The following is a 23,373-nucleotide window of genomic DNA, read 5'->3' as shown; positions in this document are numbered from 1 at the left end:
AGCTAGGATTTCTATTGATGGTGGCAGCATCATGGTTTTGGCCTGCTTTTCTTCAGCAGGGACAGGGAAGATGGTTAAAATTGATGGGAAGATGGATGGAGCCAAATACAGGACTATTCTGGAAGAAAACCTGATGGAGTCTGCAAAAGACCTGAGATTGGGACGGAGATTTGTCTTCCAACAAGACAATGATCCAAAACATAAAGAAAAATCTACAATGGAATGGTTCACAAATAAACATATCCAGGTGTTAGAATGGCCAAGTCAAAGTCCAGACCTGAATCCAATTGAGAATCTGTGGAAAGAACTGAAAACTGCTGTTCACAAACGCTCTCCATCCAACCTCACTGAGCTCGAGCTGTTTTGCAAGGAGGAATGGGCAAAAATTTCAGTCTCTCGATGTGCAAAACTGATAGAGACATACCCCAAGCGACTTACAGCTGTAATCGCAGCAAAAGGTGGCGCTACAATGTATTAACTTAAGGGGGCTGAATAATTTTGCATGGCCAATTTTTCAGTTTTTTATTTGTTAAAGTTTGAAATATCCAATAAATTTCGTTCCACTTCATGATTGTGTCCCACTTGTTGATTCTTCACAAAAAATTACAGTTTTATATCTTTATGTTTGAAGCCTGAAATGTGGCAAAAGTTTGCAAAGTTCAAGGGGGCCGAATACTTTCGCAAGGCACTGTAAAATGGTGAGGGGTTTTGAAGAGGCCTACGGAGTCAAATAGAATGATGTTCATTTTATACTGATATAGATAGGTACACGGGTTTTGTTCTCATTGGGGTTTTTTCTTTGGAGGACCTGTTCTACGAAGAACATGTCCCAGTGGTCAATACCCTGTCACGGATCCATGTAAATTATGGCTTGGCTATCTGACTGGGTTACGTATGGGTTTAAGGCTACTGTCTGATAACATCTTATCTTATGTAACCCATATTGTATGCTGAGATGGACAGAAAGAAAATTATTGTACTGTTTTGTACTTATCTGTTCTTTTGAAAACTTCAATATAAATGATTTAAAAGAAAAACTGGTGATCAGCACAAGCCAAAATGTTCCCATGTAAAAACCCAGAGGTACAGTTGTCCCTTAAAATTCTAGGAAAATAGCTAAATACACAGACAGAATACATACAGGAGTGCATTTTGTTTCAGCAGAAGGATTTGCATTTCTGTCCAGCTAGTTCCAAGATTTACCCAGCTTTTCAAGTCCCAAGTCCAACTGAAATATTTACACTGCTTGCATATTAAAAAAAAGAAAATACATTTAAGGATGTATCCGGGAATATAGAGTTGGAAAAATAGGTTTCTTTTATATCGGTCAGAATAAATAGACTTGGGAAGCAGCGGTTGGCTTATAAAGACTTTGAGGCAATTATTTCTCTAAAATTGCTCCCTTCATCCTTCCAGTGCCAGTTTTAATTCCAGCAGTTTTCAGGAATACCTGATAATGCTTCAGATGAATTGTTGTTTTTACTACTGATGGATCCAAAGTAGGTTGTACAATTCTTTAACACTGTAAAATGGCTATTGTACCTTTAGCGTCCTTCATGACAATAAATGTCCAAGCCTCCGGCACTTTGCCCTGATCTCACTTTTCTACAATCGGATAAGGAGAGCTTATTGTCACCTCGCTTGCTTTTGGAGATTGCCACTTATAAACAGAGCAGTAAGAGAAAAGCATCACTTTGCTGTCTGACAGCTCTGCAGTCCAAAAGAACTTGTGAGACAGTGAGAACTGAGGTGGACCTGGCTGGTCTTCAGTTGTTAGTGAATGCCAATTTACCCTTGCCAGTCACACCCCATGAGATAGGCCTGTCTGGCCTGAGCTTTTAAGTGTACCTGTATTCCATTATTCACTATAAAAAGTTCTGCCTTATGGGAGACACCCAAGGTGCCCACTTATGGCACTTTTCCACTGCAAGTACCGGCTCGGCTCAACTCGGCCCTGCTTGGTTTTCCACTGCATGGTACCGCATGGTACGGTGTTGGAACGGTTCGGTACGGTTTGCTTTTCCACTAAAGTAGTACTAAAGTAAGTGGGTGGGATAGCAACAATTCTCTGACCAATCAGTGGCTAGTAGTGACAAACAGTCAAGGCTGCATGCAAAGGATTGTGGGATATGGTACTGGTGCGGCCCTATTGGAACCACAACCGAGGTGGTACTGTTTTAGTGAGCCTTACCGTTCGGTTCCATGCAGTGGAAAAGTGCCGCCGTACCGTACCGAACTGCTCCTACACCGTACCATGCGGTACCATGCAGTGGAAAAGCACAAAAGCGAGCTGAACCACTCGGTTCCATGCAGTGGAAAAGCGCCATTATTGCCCAAAATAGATTTTTCTATGTTCCTATGTAAATTTGGGTCACTTTCTCACAGGAACTTGGCTTCCTGTAACTTCATGCCCAAGCTCCACCAACTGTCATACCCTTTTCCAGTGACAGTGCGTTTTTCAGCCAGTGAGCCAATCTCTGACAGAAGGCTTAGCCATCAACTCAGAGAAAGTCAGAGCCCACTAACAAAGTAAAACTATATTAAAGTGGGGCAGAGAAAAGGCTTTGCGGACGAATTAATTGTTTGAATTTAAAAAAGGAACGTTCAGTCTTTCACATTTTTTAGTAGGTTAGATAAGGGTAAGTCATCAGCTTGATTTAAACGTTAGTGTTTTGAGAAAAATGACTTTGTTTCTATAGTATAGTTTTTAAATCTACAAGTACATATTTGTGCACTACATACTCACACTCTGCTTCCTGCCTTGCAGTGCTACACACTGGTTGTACTTTACAGCTCCTACTCACAATTTAAGTCCGACTCAGCAGGCTCACATAAAACATTGCTCTCCCAATCTCTTTGAATTCTTATGCAGAATTCCATCTATAAACTGTATATCCAATAAAATAACAGTTATCCTTTTTTTGCCCAAATAGTAGGACTACTGCTGCAGTTTTATATGGCACAGACTAAAAAGTCTCCAAAACCCCTTTCCAAGAGTCCTACTTCCCAGTCTTATACAGATTCTAAAACCCTGATGAAGGGGCACTTTAGCAACCCCTGAAATGCGTCAGCAATAACATTGTCATCCTGATTAAGGACTAATGATATAGGATTGGTGTACTCTCTTTAATAGTCCTTGGACTCCATTGAGAGACATACAGTGTCTTGCGAAAGTATTTGGTCCCCTTGAACTTTGCGACCTTTTGCCACATTTCAGGCTTCAAACATAAAGATATAAAACTGTAATTTTTTGTGAAGAATCAACAAAAAGTGGGACACAATCATGAAGTGGAACGAAATTTATTGCACATTTCAAACTTTGCTAACAAATAAAAAACTGAAAAATTGGGCGTGCAAAATTATTCAGCCCCTTTACTTTCAGTGCAGCAAACTCTCTCCAGAAGTTCAGTGAGGATCTCTGAATGATCCAATGTTGACCTAAATGACTAATGATGATAAATAGAATCCACCTGTGTGTAATCAAGTCTCCTTATAAATGCACCTGCACTGTGATAGTCTCAGAGGTCCGTTTAAAGTGCAGAGAGCATCATGAAGAACAAGGAACACACCCGGCAGGTCAGAGATACTGTTGTGGAGAAGTTTAAAGCCGAATTTGGATACAAAAAGATTTCCCAAGCTTTAAACATCCCAAGGAGCACTGTGCAAGCGATAATATTGAAATGGAAGGAGTATCAGACCACTGCAAATCTACGAAGACCTGGACATCCCTCTAAACCTTCAGCTCATACAAGGAGAAGACTGATCAGAGATGCAGCCAAGAGGCCCATGATCACTCTGGATGAACTGCAGAGATCTACAGCTGAGGTGGGAGACTCTGTCCATAGGACAACAATCAGTCGTATACTGCACAAATCTGGCCTTTATAGAAGAGTGGCAAGAAGAAAGCCATTTCTTAAAGATATCCATAAAAAGTGTTGTTTAAAGTTTGCCACAAGCCACCTGGGAGACACACCAAACATGTGGAAGAAGGTGCTCTGGTCAGATGAAACAAAAATCGAACTTTTTGGCAACAATGCAAAACGTTATGTTTGGCGTAAAAGCAACACAGCTCATCACCCTGAACACACCATCCCCACTGTCAAACATGGTGGTGGCAGCATCATGGTTTGGGCCTGGTTTTCTTCAGCAGGGACAGGGAAGATGGTTAAAATTGATGGGAAGATGGATGGAGCCAAATACAGGACCATTCTGGAAGAAAACCTGATGGAGTCTGCAAAAGACCTGAGACTAGGACGCAAAAGCAAAAGCAAAAAATGGAATGGTTCACAAATAAACATATCCAGGTGTTAGAATGGCCAAGTCAAAGTCCAGACCTGAATCCAATTGAGAATCTGTGGAAAGAACTGAAAACTGCTGTTCACAAACGCTCTTCATCCAACCTCACTGAGCTTGAGCTGTTTTGCAAGGAGGAATGGGCAAAAATGTCAGTCTCTCGATGTGCAAAACTGATAGAGACATACCCCAAGCGACTTACAGCTGTAATCCCAGCAAAAAGTGGGGCTACAAAGTAGTAACTTAAGGGGGCTAAATAATTTTGCACGCCCAATTTTTCAGTTTTTTATTTGTTAACAAAGTTTGAAATATCCAATAAATTTCGTTCCACTTCATGATTGTGTCCCACTTGCTGTTGATTCTTCACAAAAGAAATACAGTTTTATATCTTTATGTCTGAAGCCTGAAATGGGGCAAAAGGTTGCAAAGTTCAAGGGGGCCGAATACTTTCGCAAGGCACTGTATGAACTCTTAAACCATATGTGCCTACAGAAGGATTGGACACTTGCAAAAAAAAAGTAGGCCAGCCTAGGATAATCCCTCCTACTACCAGCGTAAATTTGATTTTCTTCTTCTGTTTCAATGTATTTTTTTTTTTTGACACAACATAAGAAATCAGCAAGCATATGGGCCGCCCGCACAAAGGCTAAAGAATGATCAGGTATTACAGAGGAATCCAAACAGAACAATCGTTGTTAAAAACCTTCATGCAATTGGGATGATATTGAAGAATAATTATTGCAAAATGGAACAAACGGGGAAAGGAAAAAAAAAAGGGAAAAAAGGCTATACGCCACGGCCTACTCACAGTCATCCCAGGGGTGGTGCAACTCCTGAGACCAACACCAAAGGATGGCATCTGTAAGAACAAGAAAAAAGAAGAACCAGAAAGAAAGTAGGAGAGAGCAGGGGAAAGTCAGAGTCTAGAGAAAAAGGAAGGGAAAAAAGAACAGACTCAGATATGTCGTCTCAAGCAGAGAAGGCCCGAACAAGCCGGTTGAAGTGAGTGAAACTCATAGAAAATCCATGGTTCCCAGACTTTGAGAATTTAGGATGTGAGTTGCTCACAATGCTAGACATCTGCTCATGGAGCATCAAGGCAGTCATACGTGACTTCATCCCTTAAAAGGCAATGAGTGGGGTCTTTCGGGCCTGGGCTATAGTCCGTTTAGCAGAAATAAAAAGATAAATAGCCAGCTTCTGCTGGGGTGCGTATACGCCGGGATACAGGCAATGCAATAAGGCCAACTTTGCATCCCTGTGGACCGTTATATGGAAGAGGGTCTGGAGCAGTCTTAAAACCCTGGACCAGAACCTCACCAATCTCGGGCAGCACCACCAGGTATGCAGGACATCGCTCCTTTGTCCATAGTTACTAAAGCATCCGCCACTACTCCCCAGGTAAGCATGGGGGACCTGAGCAAGGACCCAGTACCACCTGAAAAGAACATTATATGCGGCTTCTAGTGTATTTCCAATTATCTTCTTCATTCAGGGGCTGCAGGCTGAGGAAGCCTGCCTGCCACTTTCTATGAATGGAAAGTACTTGGCTGACAAGGCTGGAATGTAAGTTCTGCCCAGGACAATATCCATTCTACCTCTCTTGCTTCTGGTTTCTTCGTGATGTATACACCCACCATGGCACTGTTCAACTGAATCCGGATCGAATGACCATCCAGCAGAATGATCCAACATTGCAGAGGCAGCCAAATCACCTGATGGTTCAGGATGTTGATTTGGAGACAAAGTTCCTCTGACAAAGTGACCTGCACCCCCAGATAGTGCTTAGGACTCTTACCCAGCCCAACAGCTGGTGTCTGTTCTAAGAATCTCCCAAAAGAGAGAACTTGTCCTAACTCCAGAGCCAGTATCCTGAGCCACCTAAGCTCGGTGTCAACTTTGTCTGTTCAGGGACTGGACTGACTTGTCCCACAATATTAGAATGGTGAGTTGCAGTTGTCTGGAATAAAATAATCTTACACATGTGCCCTACACATATGTACCAAAATGAGGCAAATATGAGAGACAAGACTTGAGGCTTCCAGCAAACTGCCTACAGCTATCTGTTTCATGTGCTAAATAAGCAAGCGATCAATCTCATCAGTGGTTAGAACATTTTTAAGAGATTTTGACCGGGTAGACCTGGTTTGACAAAGTAATGTTGCAGCCAGGACCAGGAGTGCAGCAGGACCTACCGGTGAGAAATAAGCTCTAGAAGAGGCTTTCAACTGGTTATGGGTTGGGACTTTAAAGGCAAGTGCATACTCCACTGGTATGGTAATCGTTATGGTAAGATGAGATACAGCCAGATCTACAGTGGAAAAGACAAAAAAGGAAAAGAGGGCGCACCGACCTCGCGCATTACCATAAAACCATTTATTAAAATATTAAAAAGTATACAGAATACTCACAAAACTGGTGTGATATAACACACATCAACATAGCATATGCAATCTCCAAGGTAGCCAAGGTCCCAAATGTAGTGAATAGGCATGCAGATGGTCGCATGGGGCTACTGTGGCTAGGCTGACGCGTTTCAGGGGCGAACCCCCTTCCTCAGAGCCAGAAAAAATGCTGCTGAGTCGCACTCCGGACGGCTGAAGAATAAATGGGAGTTGGCCCCATCCTCTTCCTGCTCCGCCCCAAACCCAAGGGCGGGACAATAGAGGTGGGAGTCTCGTCCTAGGGTTTGGGGCAGAGCAGGAAGAGGTGGGGCCAGCTCCCATTTATTCTTCGGCCGTCCGGAGTGCGACTCAGCAGCATTTTTTCTGGCTCTGAGGAAGGGGGTTCGCCCAGGAAACGCGTCAGCCTAGCCACAGTAGCCCCATGCGACCATCTGCATGCCTATTCACTACATTTGGGACCTTGGCTACCTTGGAGATTGCATATGCTATGTTGATGTGTGTTATATCACACCAGTTTTGTGAGTATTCTGTATACTTTTTAATATTTTAATACATGGTTTTATGGTAATGCGCGAGGTCGGTACGCCCTCTTTTCCTTTTTTGTCTTTTCTACCAGTTGGTTCTGGATACCCTTGATCCTGAAGGGGGCAGCAAGACCGATAGCTCTTTTAACATCTGAGTTCGTATGTGCACCTCTTTTTACTCCGTCAGACATCACTCGAGCGCAGGAGATTTTGTTTTACTACTTGAATAGATCTACAGTGGAAACAGACTGCTTCTGCAAAAAATCCTCACAAAACAGATACAAGGCTAACAAAGATTTTTATGAGTGTACTTCCGTTCTCTGTGAAGAAACAATAGAAAAGTGGGTGCAAAGGAAATATATTTGCAGCCTTGAGAGTTTAAAGGTCCCACAACTGGAAACACCAACGGTACAAGCAAAAGGCTAATCCACTAGTTTTAGTGGTGCACACCACATCAATTACAGCTGAAACGGTTTCTTCTAAGAGTAAGAGCAGTAGATTGCCACTCCTCAGGGGTAAGCTTATTCGGTCAAGGACTTGAGGGATTCAGAAACAAACAGAGTTTCCACAACCAACGGCTCAAAAGCTGCTGAGGCCAAGGGACCATCCGCTCCCCCCATTTCTAGAATCAGACATGTTGCAGCTGTGTAGCGGTAAGTCAACATATAGGCTCAGGGTAAGAGAAAATGATTCAGGTACTTAGAAAACATGAGAGATAGTAGCAGGTGAGGGAAGAACAAAGTTCCATGAGGACTTGGACCACAGGGAGATGTTTCCTTAACGCTAGATAGCATGAAAGAGAGGGCAGAAGGCGTATGCTCAACACACCATGTAGCGGATTATAGCAGTACTCAGTTCCACAGTGTTAGCCCCTTCCCCTGAAAGCCAGCAGAAATTGGGAATAATGGCACCCAGTGACCTATGAAAATGAGGTAGCTCCTGTTACCTGGCCCAGTCAGCCTTCTCATGGAGTGTGTCTTCAGAAACGAGACAAGTGCAGACAGAATGTTAACGGCTTTGGACATGAAAAGCACTTCCCAGCTACATTTTATCAGAACAAAGTCTGGAAACTGCTTCATGCAGAACCTAGTACCCTAGAACCCTAGTACCCAAAGGTGCTGGATAGCTTCCAGGCTATCCCAGCAATGCAAAGTTCAATGGGGCCTGGGTACAGCACTCCAAATTCAGGCTGAGGACAACAAGAAAGCTGCAGTTGGCGAGAAAACTCTAGCAGCGATGAGGAGAGGATTTGTGAGTGAAGAAGAAAAAACTGCTAGCAAAAAAAAAAAAAAAAAGCTACTCTATACAACAGCATGGCTAATGAAAAGATGTCCATCCTCCTAGGACACTAGCAAAAACAAAAAAAAACATTCTTGCCAATGTCCAATCCTCCTAAAGGTGGCATTATAACCGGACGTTTAAAGTCTTCCTATGTCCTTCAACACGAGAGAAAGACATTTCGATTTCTGGACTCTACAGCAATTGGTGTGATGCTTGCTTTACATTGCTAAGTGTTTGGATTTCTCTCTCTACGGACAATATGACAATGTAAAAGAAAAATCCAGGCTCACTGGAAATGCATTATTCTTTCCCTTTAAAAAACACAGGTTACTTAAAAAATATATTCTGTTTTGAAGCTAAATTGGGATAACACCTACTATATATTAATGACATGTTCCCATTCCCGTGGTAGAATATAAAAATATTTAAACATTGCTGCTTTTTTTTACCTAAAAATCCTACCTAGCTTTCGCTTTCCTTGTATTGTTAACCACTTAAGCCCCGGAAGATTTTACCCCCTTCCTGACCAGGGCCTATTTTGCGATTCGGCACTGCGTGAGTTTAACGGACAATTGCGCGGTCGTGCGACGCTGTACCCAAACGAATTTGATGTCCTTTTTTTCCCCACAAAAAGAGCTTTCTTTTGGTGGTATTTGATCACCTGTGCAATTTTTTGATCATGCGCTATAAACAAAAAAAGAGCGTCAATTTTGCAAAAATAACAATATTTTTCACATTTTTTTATATGAAATTCCCCCCCAAAAAAATGTAAAAATCTACATTTTTTAACATTTTCGGCCAATTTGTTTTATGCTACATATGTTTGGTAAAAAAAAAAAAAAATCGCAAAAAGCGTATTTTGATTGGTTTGCGCAAAAGTTATCGCGTTTACTATCAAAGGGAAAGATTTTTGTCATTTTTGTTGTTTTTTTTTTTTAACGCGTAATGGCGGCGATCTGCGATTTTTTTTGCGGTACTGCGACATTGCGGCGGACAGATCGGACCCTTGACTGACATTTTTGACAGTGCTATACATATGCACTGTTAATATAAAATTACACTGGCAGTGAAGGGGTTAACTTTTTTTGAGAGGGAGGGGTTATGTGTATCCCTAGGGGCGTGATTCTAACTGTGATTGGCCGTGGTTTGAGGTGTATGAACAGTGATCAACGGTCCTACATAGTAGAACCGTATGATCACCATTCATACACAGGGGAGAATGACAGGCGGCTTGTTTACACTAGCCGCCTGCCTTTCTCCCTCTGCACCGACGATCGCCGAGTGACCGGCGGACATTGGGTCCGCCGGTCACACGCGCGGGGGGGGGTCCGTGACCACGCGGGAGCGCGCCTCCGGGGGCACGCTCGTTCCCTAGACCCTCACAGGCTCACCGCCGCAGTAAAAAGACGTGCGGCGGTCGGCAAGTGGTTAAGGAGAGGGATAAGGAGTTATGTTTACCATAATTTACGTGAACTGTCTGAGTTTCCTGTGAGACCAGGAAGAGAAGGAGCAGCCGTACTGGCACAAAAGTACCAGATCAGTGAGTGTTGGGGGGAGGGCGCTAGAACAGATAGGGGGGACATTTTTACCTTAATGCAGTGAATGCATTAAAGAAGATGTAAACCCCATTCATAAAATTTGACCTGGACACATATATCTATAGTGTTTACTTATCTCTCTCCAAAGCCTTAAGTCCTGTGTCTTTCTGCTGCTCCGTTACCCTGTTATCAGCATGATAACTTCTGACAAGTTCTCCGACACAGGAGATAAAAGCATCTGGAAATTTATGTTGGGTGGGTGCATAGACATAGATAAGCAGAAAGCAGGTCTATTCACAGCACAGCTCTGCATGTTTCTTCCTTCCTCTGCTTATGTGGAGGGGGTGTGTGCCTTTCCTCCAATCAGCTGTCCACCAGTGTATGCCAAGACTCCACACCCAGTGCTGGAACAGAAAGAAAAAATTCTAACACGATCTTCACTTTCTAAACAGAAAGATTCAAATTCCCTTTTAAAGCTCAGCTCACCTCCTGTTTGGTGATGATTGACACATTTTGGATTTCTATGTTCTTGTCAACTCTCATCAGTACAGGAAGTATAGAGAAATCTCCCCAATGGGGGACAAAGACAGCTAAAAGAACCTGACAAAGTATTCTATACAAAAAAATGTTTGGCTGTAGTGCTACATTACCTGAGTCAAGAAAGAATATTTCACATCATTAAAATAATAGTCTAATTGTGTAAATTCTTTACACTAAGATTAAGTGGATTTGTCTTTAACATCAGTCAATTGGGCACATGCCAAGGTTGACAAATAACATTACTATTCTGAGTAAAAAAAAAATATATATATATTTTCTAATATGGGCATTGTAAAAAAAATGTAAAAAAAAGGTTATGCCACACACCATCAGCAGCTTATTGAATTAAATAAATGTATTTATTTCATTGTATTCATTTTTAAATGTACCAATCATTTCTAATGCATATTTATTGATTGCTGAAAACTAGCTAAAAAAAAAAAAAAAAAAAAAAAAAAAAGAACAACAACATACTGAGAGTAGAACTAAAGAAAAATGTTTCCTAATTTTTTTCTTTGGCGATTTTGTGGCAAGTTAGGTGTGACTAGCTCCGGGTTTGTATGAGGTTAAAGGTTCAGAGTTGAACCTTTTCACTATCCTTCATTTTTTGGACTATAATCCAACTGCTACTTGCCAAGGGCTTAATGCTATAGGAGGCGCTATGATCTCCTAAAATGTGATTCTTGTTGCTTTCTGGTAATGCTTTACCTACAATTTTATTTGGCATACTAGACTACTAGACATGGTCCCTGCAGTCCCTAATAATATAACACCCACAATGACCATGGTACCATGGAGATCATGTGATCTTCTGCCTAGGCATTATGTCACATAAAAGAGCTCAGAGTATCATTTCTTTTTAGTGATACTCCAATTGTATTTGATTGTGGCAGAGCTGTATAGCTAATAGTGCCCCATCATTGGTATCAGTGGTAGGAAAAGTGCCCCATCATTGGTGTCAGTGAGAGGAATAGTGCCCCATCATTGGTGCCAGTGGCAGGAATAGGGCCCTGTTCTTGGTGTCAGTGGGAGGAATAGTGCCCCATCATTGGTATCAGTGGAAGGAATAGTGCCCCATCATTGGTATCAGTGGAAGGAATAAGGCCCTGTTCTTGGTGTCAGTGGGAGGAATAGTGCTCCATCATTGGTGTCAGTGGAAGGAATAGTTCCCCATCATTGGTATCAGTGGAAGGAATAGTGCCCCATCATTGGTGTCAGTGGGAGGAATAGTGCCCCATCATTGGTATCAGTGGAAGAAATAGTGCCCCATCATTGGTGTCAGTGGAAGGAATAGTGCTCCATCATTGGTATCAGTGGGAGGAATAGTGCCCCATCATTGGTATCAGTGGGAGGAATAGTGCCCCATCATTGGTGTCAGTGGGAGGAATAGTTTCCCATCATCGGTGTCAGTGGAAGGAATAGTGCCCCATCATTGGTGTCAGTGGAAGGAATAGTGCTCCATCATCGGTATCAGTGGGAGGAATAGTGCCCCATCATTGGTATCAGTGGGAGGAATAGTGCCCCATCATTGGTGTCAGTGGGAGGAATAGTTTCCCATCATCGGTGTCAGTGGAAGGAATAGTGCCCCATCATTGGTATCAGTGGGAGGAATAGTGCCCCATCATTGGTGTCATTGGGAGGAATAGTGCCCCATCATTGGTATCAGTGGGAGGAAAAGTGCCCCATCATTTGTGTCAGTGGGAGGAATAGTGCCCCATCATTGGTATCAGTGGGAGGAATAGTGCCCCATCATTGGTGTCAGTGGGAGGAATAGTTTCCCATCATCGGTGTCAGTGGAAGGAATAGTGCCCCATCATTGGTATCAGTGGGAGGAATAGTGCCCCATCATTGGTGTCATTGGGAGGAATAGTGCCCCATCATTGGTATCAGTGGGAGGAAAAGTGCCCCATCATTTGTGTCAGTGGGAGGAATAGTGCCCCAAAGCCTGGGTAAAATAAGCAAAGGGCCATATGTGGCCCTTCAGCTGCAGTTTGGAGACCACAGGCGTAGAGGGTAGTGTTAAATGGACTAGTACACATATATTGACTAGATGACAAATACTGTAAATTAAAGCCTAACTTCAGCTAACACCCATTAAGCAGTTAGGGCTTTTTTTTCTTTTAGAATAAAGGTTTTAACTCTCAATCAGCACTGACTAGTTTTTAATCCCTATGTTAGCATTAGTAAATAGATAGGAAAGTACATTATATTTACTTATTTAAATGGCTTTCTTTTTTTTTTTTTTTTATATTTTTCCAGTTACTTCCTGGTTTCCAGATCTAGGTAACTGATGTCATACATCCCAGGAGTCTTCAGAAGAGGTGGAGAGGCTTTATTAGCTAAGCATACCTTCCTGCCAGCATGCATGAGCTAAGGGCAGATGGATTCCAGTAGGTAAATGCTACATGAATCATCTGCCCTTATTCAAGATAGCCACAGCCAGAAATGCTAGGGGGTTGTTTTTTCCCAGCAAAAAAAACAAAACAAAACATTGCGACATGGATAGATAGTGGAGTTTGTGTTCAATTTTAAAAATGAATTAAGTAGTGTTTTCGGTTTGTGGGGCTCAGATGAAGTTTAGGTCCGCTTTAATATTACCAACTGTGCCCTAACACAATAAAATCTTCCATCAATGTAAAAAAAAAAAAAAAAATGTGTTTAATTTGCAGTATATTGTCAGTTGTAAGATGACAGGTACACTTTATACTAAATGCATAATATAAAGCCCAGAAGATGTTGGCAGTTCCTTTCTTACCTTTCTTTGCCCATAAAGCGGTTTCTGGACTGGCATGAATGTAATCTTCAAATTTGGTCTGCAAGACGGTTGCTCTTTCTCGGATAGTCTGGGGGTTCGCCGACTCGGCCTTCTGTTAGGATGGGTGCAGTAGGGAAGGAGGGGGGGGGGGGGGGGGAGGGGAGGGGGGGCATTAGGTAGAGGAAGGGGGTTAAATTAAAAGACGGGGGAGAGAGACGGTGAATAATAAAGCAGTTTTAGGATGGATTTAATAACAGTAAAGTGACACAGCATTCCGCAGTGGGGCCAGCTAGGGTAATCCTCGCAATATTAATGGTAAAAGACAAGAAATTACATTGTAATAAAAATGCTGGCGGAAAGGAGGGAGCCAGTCGGGGGAGGGGGGGGAGCATAGTAGAGAAACACACACAGCGCCGTTATAAAGGTAACACGCATTTCGTCAATTAACTCTTCCTACTGCAAATATAATTGAACAGAATGGAAAGCCTTCTTACCTATTCAATAGGTCAGTGCAACCAACTGAATTTCGATTTACTAAAGTCAAGTCAACAGCAGAGATTCTTGGCCAACTACGAATGCTATGACTAATTGCTATAGTGATAGTTTCAGTGGAAGAATTGTGTTTTCAGAAGTTAGTGTTAGTTCACAGAAAAAATGAAAAAGTGAACAAACACCATACACCCTCCCTACTCCTTCCCCACCCCCCCACGCACCTTTCCCCACTCTTCTCAGTGCAATGCTTCTGGGATGGATCAAGGCGATTCTGATTGGTCAGCACCATCATCCTGAAATGGTCTGATCCGTCCTGGAAGCACTGATGGAGAAGAGGGAAAAGACTGCTCAACTGGCTGCTTGGGTACTGACAGCTCAGCAGCCACGGAGGTAAGTACAGCGGGGACCAGGGAGGGTGTATGGCAGGGGTGTCAAACTCAATTTCATCGTGGGCTGCATCAGCAGTGTGGTTACCCTCCATGGCCGGTTGTATCTGGGGCGCACTACGTACAGAGTTCAGGGTTTAGGAGTGCGTTACGTACAGAGTTTAGAATTCAGTGGTGCGCTATGTACAGAGTGCAGGGTTTAGGAGTTTGTTATGTACAGAGTGCAGAGTTCAGGAGTGCGATACACACAGAGTGAAGGGTTTAGGGTTGTGCTACATACAGAGTGCAGTGTTCAGCGGTGCGCTATATACAGAGTGCGGGGTTTAGGAGTGTGTTATGTATAGAGTGCAGAGTTCAGGAGTGCGATACACACAGAGTGAAGGGTTTAGGGTTGTGCTACATACAGAGTGCAGTGTTCAGCGGTGCGCTATATACAGAGTGCGGGGTTTAGGAGTGTGTTATGTATAGAGTGCAGAGTTCAGGAGTGCGATACAGACAGAGTGGCAGGTTTAGGGGAGTGCTACATACAAAGTGCAGTGTTCAGCGGTGCGCTATATACAGAGTGCAGGGTTTAGGAGTTTGTTATGTACAGAGTGCAGAGTTCAGGAGTGCGATACACACAGAGTGAAGGGTTTAGGGGTGTACTACATACAGAGTGCAGTGTTCAGTGGTGCGCTATATACAGAGTGCGGGGTTTAGGATTGTGTTATGTATAGAGTGCAGAGTTCAGGAGTGCGATACAGACAGAGTGGCAGGTTTAGGGGTGTGCTACATACAAAGTGCAGTGTTCAGCAATGCGCTATATACAGTGGCAGGTTTAGGAGTGTGTTACGTACAGAGTGCAGAGTTCAGGAGTGTGATACAACATAGTGCAGGTTTAGGGGTGTGCTACATACAGAGTTCAGCGGAGCGCTATGTACAGAGTGCAGGGTTTAGGAGTGTGTTACGTCCAGAGTTCAGAATTCAGCGGCGCGCTCTATACAGTATGCAGGGTTTAGAAGTGTGTTACATACAGGGTGCAGAGTTCAGGTGTGCGATACACACAGAGTGCTGGGTTTAGAGGTGTGCTACGTACAGAGTGCAGTGCTCAGCGGTGCGCTATGTACACTTCATTCATGTCTCCAGAAAGCAGCGTAATGCATTGAGCTGTTGTGCGGTGACATGCAGCGCCTTTCTGTGTGCTGCCATAAAATGTAGCATGTCTGCATTTTATTGCAGCTTACTGCACCGCACCTCTGGGCTGCATTGCAGTGAAAACAGGACACATAGAAAACAATTGTTTTCTTTGTATCCTAACGGTGACCTGCGTTCATCCACTGCAGTAAAATGCAGGTCACTGTATAGGGCATAAATGGTAAAGCAACCAAGGTAATGTACACACTACTGCATATCCATTGTTTGTTGAGATTCATCTGACTGTGCTGAAGCGCTTCTAAAAATACCGTCAATACTCTAGTAAAAAATTAAAAAAATAAAACAACAAAAAAAAAACAACTTTTTTTTTTTTTTTTTTTTTTCTTAGATGCATTTGGCCTGCGGTCAGAGCATGAAATCACATCTAGAAGAGCTCTGTAGTGACATATCAAAAATTCAAAAAAACGCATCCAAACATCATGTCAGATGAGACTGACAAAAGCACTGCGGTAAATTAAACTGCCGCTGAAAGCCAGGATTTCTTCCTGCAAATGCTTACACAACAAATGCATTTTTAAAAACCGTGTAAAAAAAAAAAACAGGTATCGGCAGCTGCAACTAGCAGAAGACAGGGAAGCAAACCTTTTTTTGTTGCCGACAATACATCAGCCTAAAAAAAAAAAAAAAAAAAAAAAAAAAGCTTTAAAGTTCAAACAGAAACCAACTGACTGCTTTCAATAGGTAGGGTGCATTGCCAATAGTTCTTTTTCCTTAGGTAAGCCCTTTAAATAAAAGCCAACATTGGTCAAGATAGACAGACAGCACCACCAGCAACAAAAAAAACAAAAAAAACCTCAATGTTTACCAACCAATCAGATTTCAGCTCTCATTTTCCTTCTGCAGGTTAGAGAACACAACTTGGCTCCTGTTGGTCAACTTGGAGAATACCAATATTTCTTTACCACTTCAGCCTCGGAAGATTTACCCCCCCCCCCCCCCCCTTCATGACCAGGCCATTTTTTTGCGATTTGGCACTGCATTACTTTAACGGACAATTGAGCGGTCGTGCGACGCTGTACCCAAATAAAATTGATGTCCTTTTTTCCCCCACAAATAGAGCTTTCTTTTGGTGGTATTTGCGGGTTTTATTTTTTGCGCTAAAAACAAAAAAAGACCCTTAATTTTGAAGAAAAAAAAAAAAAAAAAAACAATAGTTTTTTACTTTCTGTAATAAAACACATCCAATAAAATTTTTTTAAAAAAAATCTAATTTCTTCTTCAGTTTAGGCCAAAATGTATTCTGCTACATATTTTTGGTAAAAAAAAAATCCCAATAAGCGCAAAAGTTAGCACGTCTACAAACTTGGGGATATATTTATGGAATTTTTATTTATATTTTACTACTAATGATGACACCAAAACAGTGATAAGTGCTAAAAAATATGCACTGTCACTCTTGACACTGACAGGGAAAGGGTTAACATCAGGGGTGATCAAAGGGTTAAATATGTTCCTAAGGAGTGTTTTCTAACTGTGTGGGAGGTGCTTTTACTGGAGGAAGACAGAGATCCATATTCCCACTTAACAGAAACACAGGATCTCCATCTTGGCCTATCACAGACCGCTGTTCTGCCTCTCTTGGGAATGATCGGGGGGTCTCGGTGGGACCCGCTGTGTCCACTCAATGCGTGCCTGCCTGGAAGCACGAGATGACGTACAGCTATGTGATTTTGTGCAGCAGAGCCGCTACCGGCAAGTGGTTAAAGTAGTTCTAAAGGCAGAAGGTTTTTTAACTTAAACTGGAATTTTACCCATGACAACTTGATAAAAAAATAATGTTCTTTAACCAGTTCTGGACCTGAAGGATTTGCCCCTTTAACCACTTTTGGACCGGAAAGATTTGCCCCCTTCCTGACCAGGCCCAATTTTGCGATTCGGCATTGCGTTCGTTTAACGTACAATTGCGCGGTCGTGCGACGCTGTGCCTGAACAGAATTTACGTCCTTTTTTCCCCATAAATAGAGCTTTCTTTTGGTGGTATTTGATCACCTGTGCGATTTTTAGTTTTTGCGCTATAAACAAAAAAAAATGTGACAATTTTGAAAAAAAAAAAAAACAATATTTTTCAAATTCTGCTTTATAACATTCCTAAAAAAAATTTAAAAATCGAAATTTTTTAACATTTTTGGCAAATTTGTTTTCTGCTACATATTTTTGGTAAAAAAACCCCAAAAAACGCAATAAGCGTATTTTGATTGGTTTGCGCAAAGGTTATTGCGTTTACTAACTACGGGAAAGATTTATGTTATTTTTATTGTTTTTTTTTTTTACTAGTAATGGCGGCGATCAGCGATTTTTTGAGGGACTGCGACATTGCAGCGGACAGATCGGACCTCTAACTGCCATTTTTGACACTTTTGGGGGACCAGTGACATTACTACAGTAATCAGTACTAACAATACACACTGTTACTCTAATAATGACACTGGCAGGGAAGGGGATAACAGTATAGGTGATCAAGGAGTATATACAGGAGCGACAATTCTGAAAAAAAATCTATATTTTTCCCATTCTGCTATATAACATTCCCAAAAAATAAATAAAAATCATAATTTTTAATCCTTTTATGTCAATTTGTATTCTGCTACATATTTTTGGTAAAAAAAAATCCCAATAAGCTTATTTTGATTGGTTTGCGCAAAAGTTATCGCGTCTACAAACCAGGGGTAAGATTTATGTAATTTTTATAAATGTATTTATTTTTTTACTAGTAATGGTGGCGATCTGCGATTTTTAGCGGGACTGCAACATTGCGGCGGACAGATCGGACCCCTAACTGACATTTTTGGGGGACCAGTGACATTACTACAGTAATCAGTGCTAAAAATATGCACAGTTATTGTAATAATGACACTGGCAGGGAAGGGGTTAACCCAGGGGCGAACAAAGGGTTAAGTGTGAGCCTAGGGGAGTGTTTTCTAACTGTGGGGGGAGGGCCTTGTGAAATGAGCATAGAGACCTGTGTTCCTATATAGAAGGATCACAGGAGCTCTGTGATAATTTCAGAGAGAAGAACGGCCAGCTGTGTTTACAACAGCCGACTGTCCTTCTCTCTCAGCAGGCAGCGATCGTGGGTGCCCGGCGGCAATCGCGGCTGCCAGCCCCATGGAGGGGCATCCCTGCTGCCTAGTGGGGGCGAGAGCGTGCTGGCGGCGGCCCACACTCGCCCCCTACCACCACTTGCGCGACCTACGTAGGGCTACCTCGGTTTGCGCAGGAGAGGCAGCCTGCAGGAGTAAATGTGCGGCGGGCGGACTTAATGCGGTTAACAAGGAAAAATTAGTGTGTGCTGTAAATTTACTCCACCATTGCTCCTGTTTCTTCTTGCTGGAGGCTGCCATTTTGCTGAAGCCCAGAGATCCTTAGCAGCAGTAAATCATAAAGCAGAAATAAACCGGTCTAAAAAAAAAAGTTACATTAACCACTTCAATACAGGGCACTTTCACCCCCTTCCTGCCCAGGCCAATTTTCCCCTTTTAGCGCTGTTGCATTCTGAATGACAATTGCGCGGTCATGCAACACTGTACCTACACCAAATTTATGTCATTTTTCCCCCACAAATAGAGCTTTCTTTTGGTGGTATTTGATCACCTCTGGGTTTTTTCCTTTTTGCTAAACAAATAAAAAAAGACCGAAAAGTTAAAAAAAAAAAAAGTTTTTTTGTTTATGTTATACAATTTTGTAAATAAATAAGTTTTTTCCTGCACTGATGAGCACTGATGAGACTGCACTGACAGGCACTGATAGGCGGCACTGATATGTGGCACTGATAGGTAGCACTGATATGCAGCATTGGTGGGCACTGATAGGCGGCATTAATGGGCACTGATAGGCGGCACTGGTGGGCACTGATAGGCGGCACTGGTGGGCACTAATGGGCACTGATAGGCGGCACTGGTGGGTGACACTGATAGATGGCAATGATGGGCACTGGTGGGCAGCACTGATAGGGAGGGCACTCGCGGGCAGCACTGATGGGGAGGGCAATGGGGGGCTCCCTGATCCCTGATTGCCATCCCTGGTGGCCATAGTGGGCATCCCTGGGGTCATGGGTGGGCATCCCTGGTGGTTCTAGTGGCACCCCCCCCCCCGAGGGTCTGCACTGGTAATCAATGATCTGATTACCAGAGCCGACCCCCCCCCCCCTGTCAGGGAAGCCGCCGATCGGCGCTCCTTTACTCGTGCCTGTCAACGGCTCTTCCTGTTTACTATGTGACCAGCCGTGATTGGACACGGCTGGTCACATGGTAAAGAGCCTACGTCAGTAGGCTCTTTACCGAGATCGAAGATGCAGGGAGTCAAACTGACACCTCGGATCACCGATCGCTGCTCTGCGTGCCCCCGGGGGGTGCGCAGAGCGTATTATCCTGCCGCCGTCATATGACGTCCGGTCAGGATAATACAACCCGACGTCAAACGCCTATAGGTCGGGCAGGATGTGGTTAAACAGTATAGACATTTATTTGTAATGTTTTAAATAGCTACACCTGCAAAAGAGGCCAGCCTGAAGTCATCTAGCAGGACCTAGTGTTACTAAACCCAGGATCCTGCATTCACTATATCTGTTCTCCCCAGGAGCCTGCAGTCACCATATCTGGTCTCCCCAGGACTAAGCATTCACTATATCTGGTCTCCCCAGGAGCCTGCAGTCACTATATCTGGTCTCCCCAGGACTCTGCATTCACTATATCTGGTCTCCCCAGGAGCCTGCAGTCACTATATCTGGTCTCCCCAGGACTCTGCATTCACTATATCTGGTCTCCTTAGGAGCCTGCATTCACTATATCTGATCTCCCCAGGAGCCTGCATTCACTATATCTGGTCTCCCCAGGATCCTGCATTCACTATATCTGGCCTCCCCAGGAGCCTGCAGTCCCTTTATCTGGTCTCCCCAGGACTCTGCATTCACTATATCTGGTCTCCAGGAGCCTGCAGTCACTATATCTGGTCTCCCCAGGACCCTGCATTCACTATATCTGGTCTCCCCAGGACTCTGCAGTCACTATATCTTGTCTCCCAAGGAGCCTGCACTCACTATATCTTGTCTCCCAAGGAGCCTGCACTCACTATATCTTGTCTCCCAAGGAGCCTGCACTCACTATATCTTGTCTCCCAAGGAGCCTGCACTCACTATATCTTGTCTCCCAAGGAGCCTGCACTCACTATATCTGGTCTCCCCAGGACCCTGCATTCACTATATCTGGTCTCCCCAGGAGCCTGCAGTCACTATATCTGGTCTCCCCAGGACTCTGCATTCACTATATCTGGTCTCCCAGGGAGCCTGCATTCACTATATCTGGTCTCCCCAGGAGCCTGCAGTCACTATATCTGGTCTCCCCAGGAGCCTGCAGTCACTATATCTGGTCTCCCCAGGACCCTGCATTCATTATATCTGGTCTCCCCAGGAGCCTGCATTCACTATATCTGGTCTCCCCAGGAGCCTGCAGTCACTATATCTGATCTCCCCAGGAGCCTGCAGTCACTAGATCTGGTCTCCACAGGAGCCTGCAGTCACTATATCTGCTCTCCCCAGGAGCCTGCAGTCACTATATCTGCTCTCCCCAGGAGCCTGCAGTCACTATACCTGGTCTCCCCAGGATCCTGCAGTCACTATATCTGGTCTCCCCAGTACACAGAACATGGAAATGCAATTATTTTACTAAATATAAACTGCTAAATACCTTTTCTCATCAGCAGTATATAGCAGTCTTATGACTTCTATGAGTTCCCGGTTAAGCTTGCAGGAGGAGTTTTCATACTGCACTAGCTGTCCTATGAGGATGCAGGACCCCTGACCCTCTGTCTGGACAGTGCTGATTGGCCCTGTGCTGATCACATGCACCTTTGCATGAGAAAAAACAAAACAAAAAACCTCTCTAGCAATACACCCCAAAGTGAGCGTGTGCAGAGTAACTCCTAGGGCTCTGTACTATCAGCAGATGGATTGGGGACAGTAAAAGAAAGGGAAGATCAGAGAAGACAGCCTTTTTACACAATACAGAGGATTAACCTCTTAATTTCCACTGTGAGTATAGCAAGCATGCTTTACTGAATATACAGACTGATTTTACTGTTGTGGGTTTAGTAACACTTTAATTTTCTGACCAAAGTTCCACTTTAATGCACTTTATGCATTAAGATAGAAAACCTTCTGTGTGCAGCCGCTCCCCCCACCCTCCTCCCTTAGCTCCCCTAATACTTACCTTGGCTGTTCAGGACTCTCCCTCCTCATTGGCTAAGACAGCAGCAGGGCACCATTGGCTCCCACTGATGTCAATCAATGTCAGTGAGCCAATGAGGAGAGAGAGGGGGCTGGGCCGAGCTGCGGTTTTGTGTCTGTATGGACACCCAGAGCAGGGACTCGGCTTGGGTGACCCCATAGCCAACTGCTTGCTGTGGGGGCACTCGGCAGGAAGGAGGGGCCAGGAGCACCGAAAAGGGACCCAAGAAGAGGAGGATCTGGGCTGCTCTGTGCAACCTCTTGGTGACCACTTATTGCATATGTGAGGCAGCAGTGAGGATGGTCCTTAAAGTAGAACTATGAGCAAAACTTTTTTTTCCCTCATGGATATAGTAAGGAAGGGTTATAACCCCTGTTGGATTTTCTTTTGCCATCTGTGTCCCATAGCCATACAGGAAGTGAGAGGAAATTCCTGCAAATAAAGGAACACCTTGGGAACCCCCAAGTCCCCAGAACTAGTGTCCCCATTAGAAGCTTTCCACTCTATTACTTTTCTGAGGACTTTTTTCTTCTTTAATTTTCAATAATGGTTAACAGGAGAAATAGAGAGGGTGAATCTCCTTAACAGGGGCACAGACAGCAATAAAAACTGACAGGGGTTCTAACCCCTCTCCACGCAAAACTATAAAAAAAAAAAAAAGTTTTACCTTTCATTATACTTGAATACCCACATGCCGCAAATAGAAAACCATAGGGGCTGAGGTTTCAGTGCTGAAAGTGTGCTTTAATGCGTGCTTCTAGCTAAGTGACTGAGCTGTCACAGACAGCTCTTGGTTTCTGTTTATGATTGGGAGCCAACCAGTCAGGCTCCTAATCACCTGACCACAGTGACAGCCAATTACGTTGATCACAGAATCGGGAAGTATGTCCCACCTCTTGGTGGTGATTTTTATTAAAATAATAAAAATCCTGCTCTTTTACCTGCTCTGTGGAGATATTTCACAATGTAGCCCCAATTCCCTTCTGGGGTCCCCCGCTGGCGATCCTGGCTTCTCCTCTTCTGCAAGTGCCCCCATAGAAAACTGCTTTCTATGGGGGCACTCCTGCGGGCTTGCTGCTAAGCCGCCCTGTTTGTGACTATTGACACAGACAGTGCGGCTCGGCCCCGCTCCCTCGTCACAGCATTTGATTGAAAGCAGCGGAAGCCAATAGTTCCTTCTGCTATCAATCTGCCTGGTGAGAGAGAGAGCTTCTGCTCTCAGGCATAGCACTGGATCGACATCGGGCTCAGGTAAGTGGGTGTGACGTGCCATTAGGATTAATGCCACCTGCACACATCGCTTTTTTTTTTTGTGTGGGTGGTTACGGCTGCAGGAACAGGTGCGGACCCGCAGCAGGAACCACCCACACAGATGTGAACCTAGCCTAAGGGGTATTCTGCAGAGGGGGGAGCTGCAGGCAGAAGTTTTGCATTAGGGGAAAAAAAAAAACACTTTAAAGTGTGAGAGGAAACCCATGCAAGCACAGGGAGAAACATACAAATTCCATGCAGGCAATGTTCTGGGTGGGATCTGAACCAGGGACCCCAGTGCTACAAGAAGAAGTACTAACCCACGGAGGCACCATGCTCATTTTGTTTATCTTTTTGCCCGAAACGCGTTGTCAGGACAATGGATTGAAGTAGCAAGCCTCTTTTGCTCTTCTCCCCCTCAACTCCTGCGATCCAACAGCGGTCTCAGCTCTTCAAGCCTCGTCTTGGTTGGCTTCCTTCTGAGAGTCTGACG

At 43.8% G+C, this 23,373-nt stretch overlaps 1 protein-coding gene across 2 annotated transcripts in view; it reads right to left on the bottom strand.

The window, feature by feature from the left end:
• The window catches only part of DDX31 (DEAD-box helicase 31), a 171,550-nt gene that overhangs the window by 38,749 nt on the left and 109,428 nt on the right, over positions 1-23,373 (bottom strand). The window contains exon 19 of one of the 2 annotated variants that reach the window (XM_082262938.1): positions 13,337-13,448. In XM_082262938.1, coding sequence (XP_082119064.1) covers positions 13,337-13,448 — 112 coding nt within the window. The remainder of the gene's footprint in view (positions 1-13,336; positions 13,449-23,373) is intronic. The other variant, XM_082262939.1, reaches the window with a different exon arrangement.

Source organism: Pelophylax lessonae (genome assembly GCF_965119305.1).
Source record: "Pelophylax lessonae genome assembly, chromosome: 7".
NCBI lineage: Eukaryota > Metazoa > Chordata > Amphibia > Anura > Ranidae > Pelophylax > Pelophylax lessonae.
This window is presented reverse-complemented; position numbering and strand designations above follow the sequence as displayed.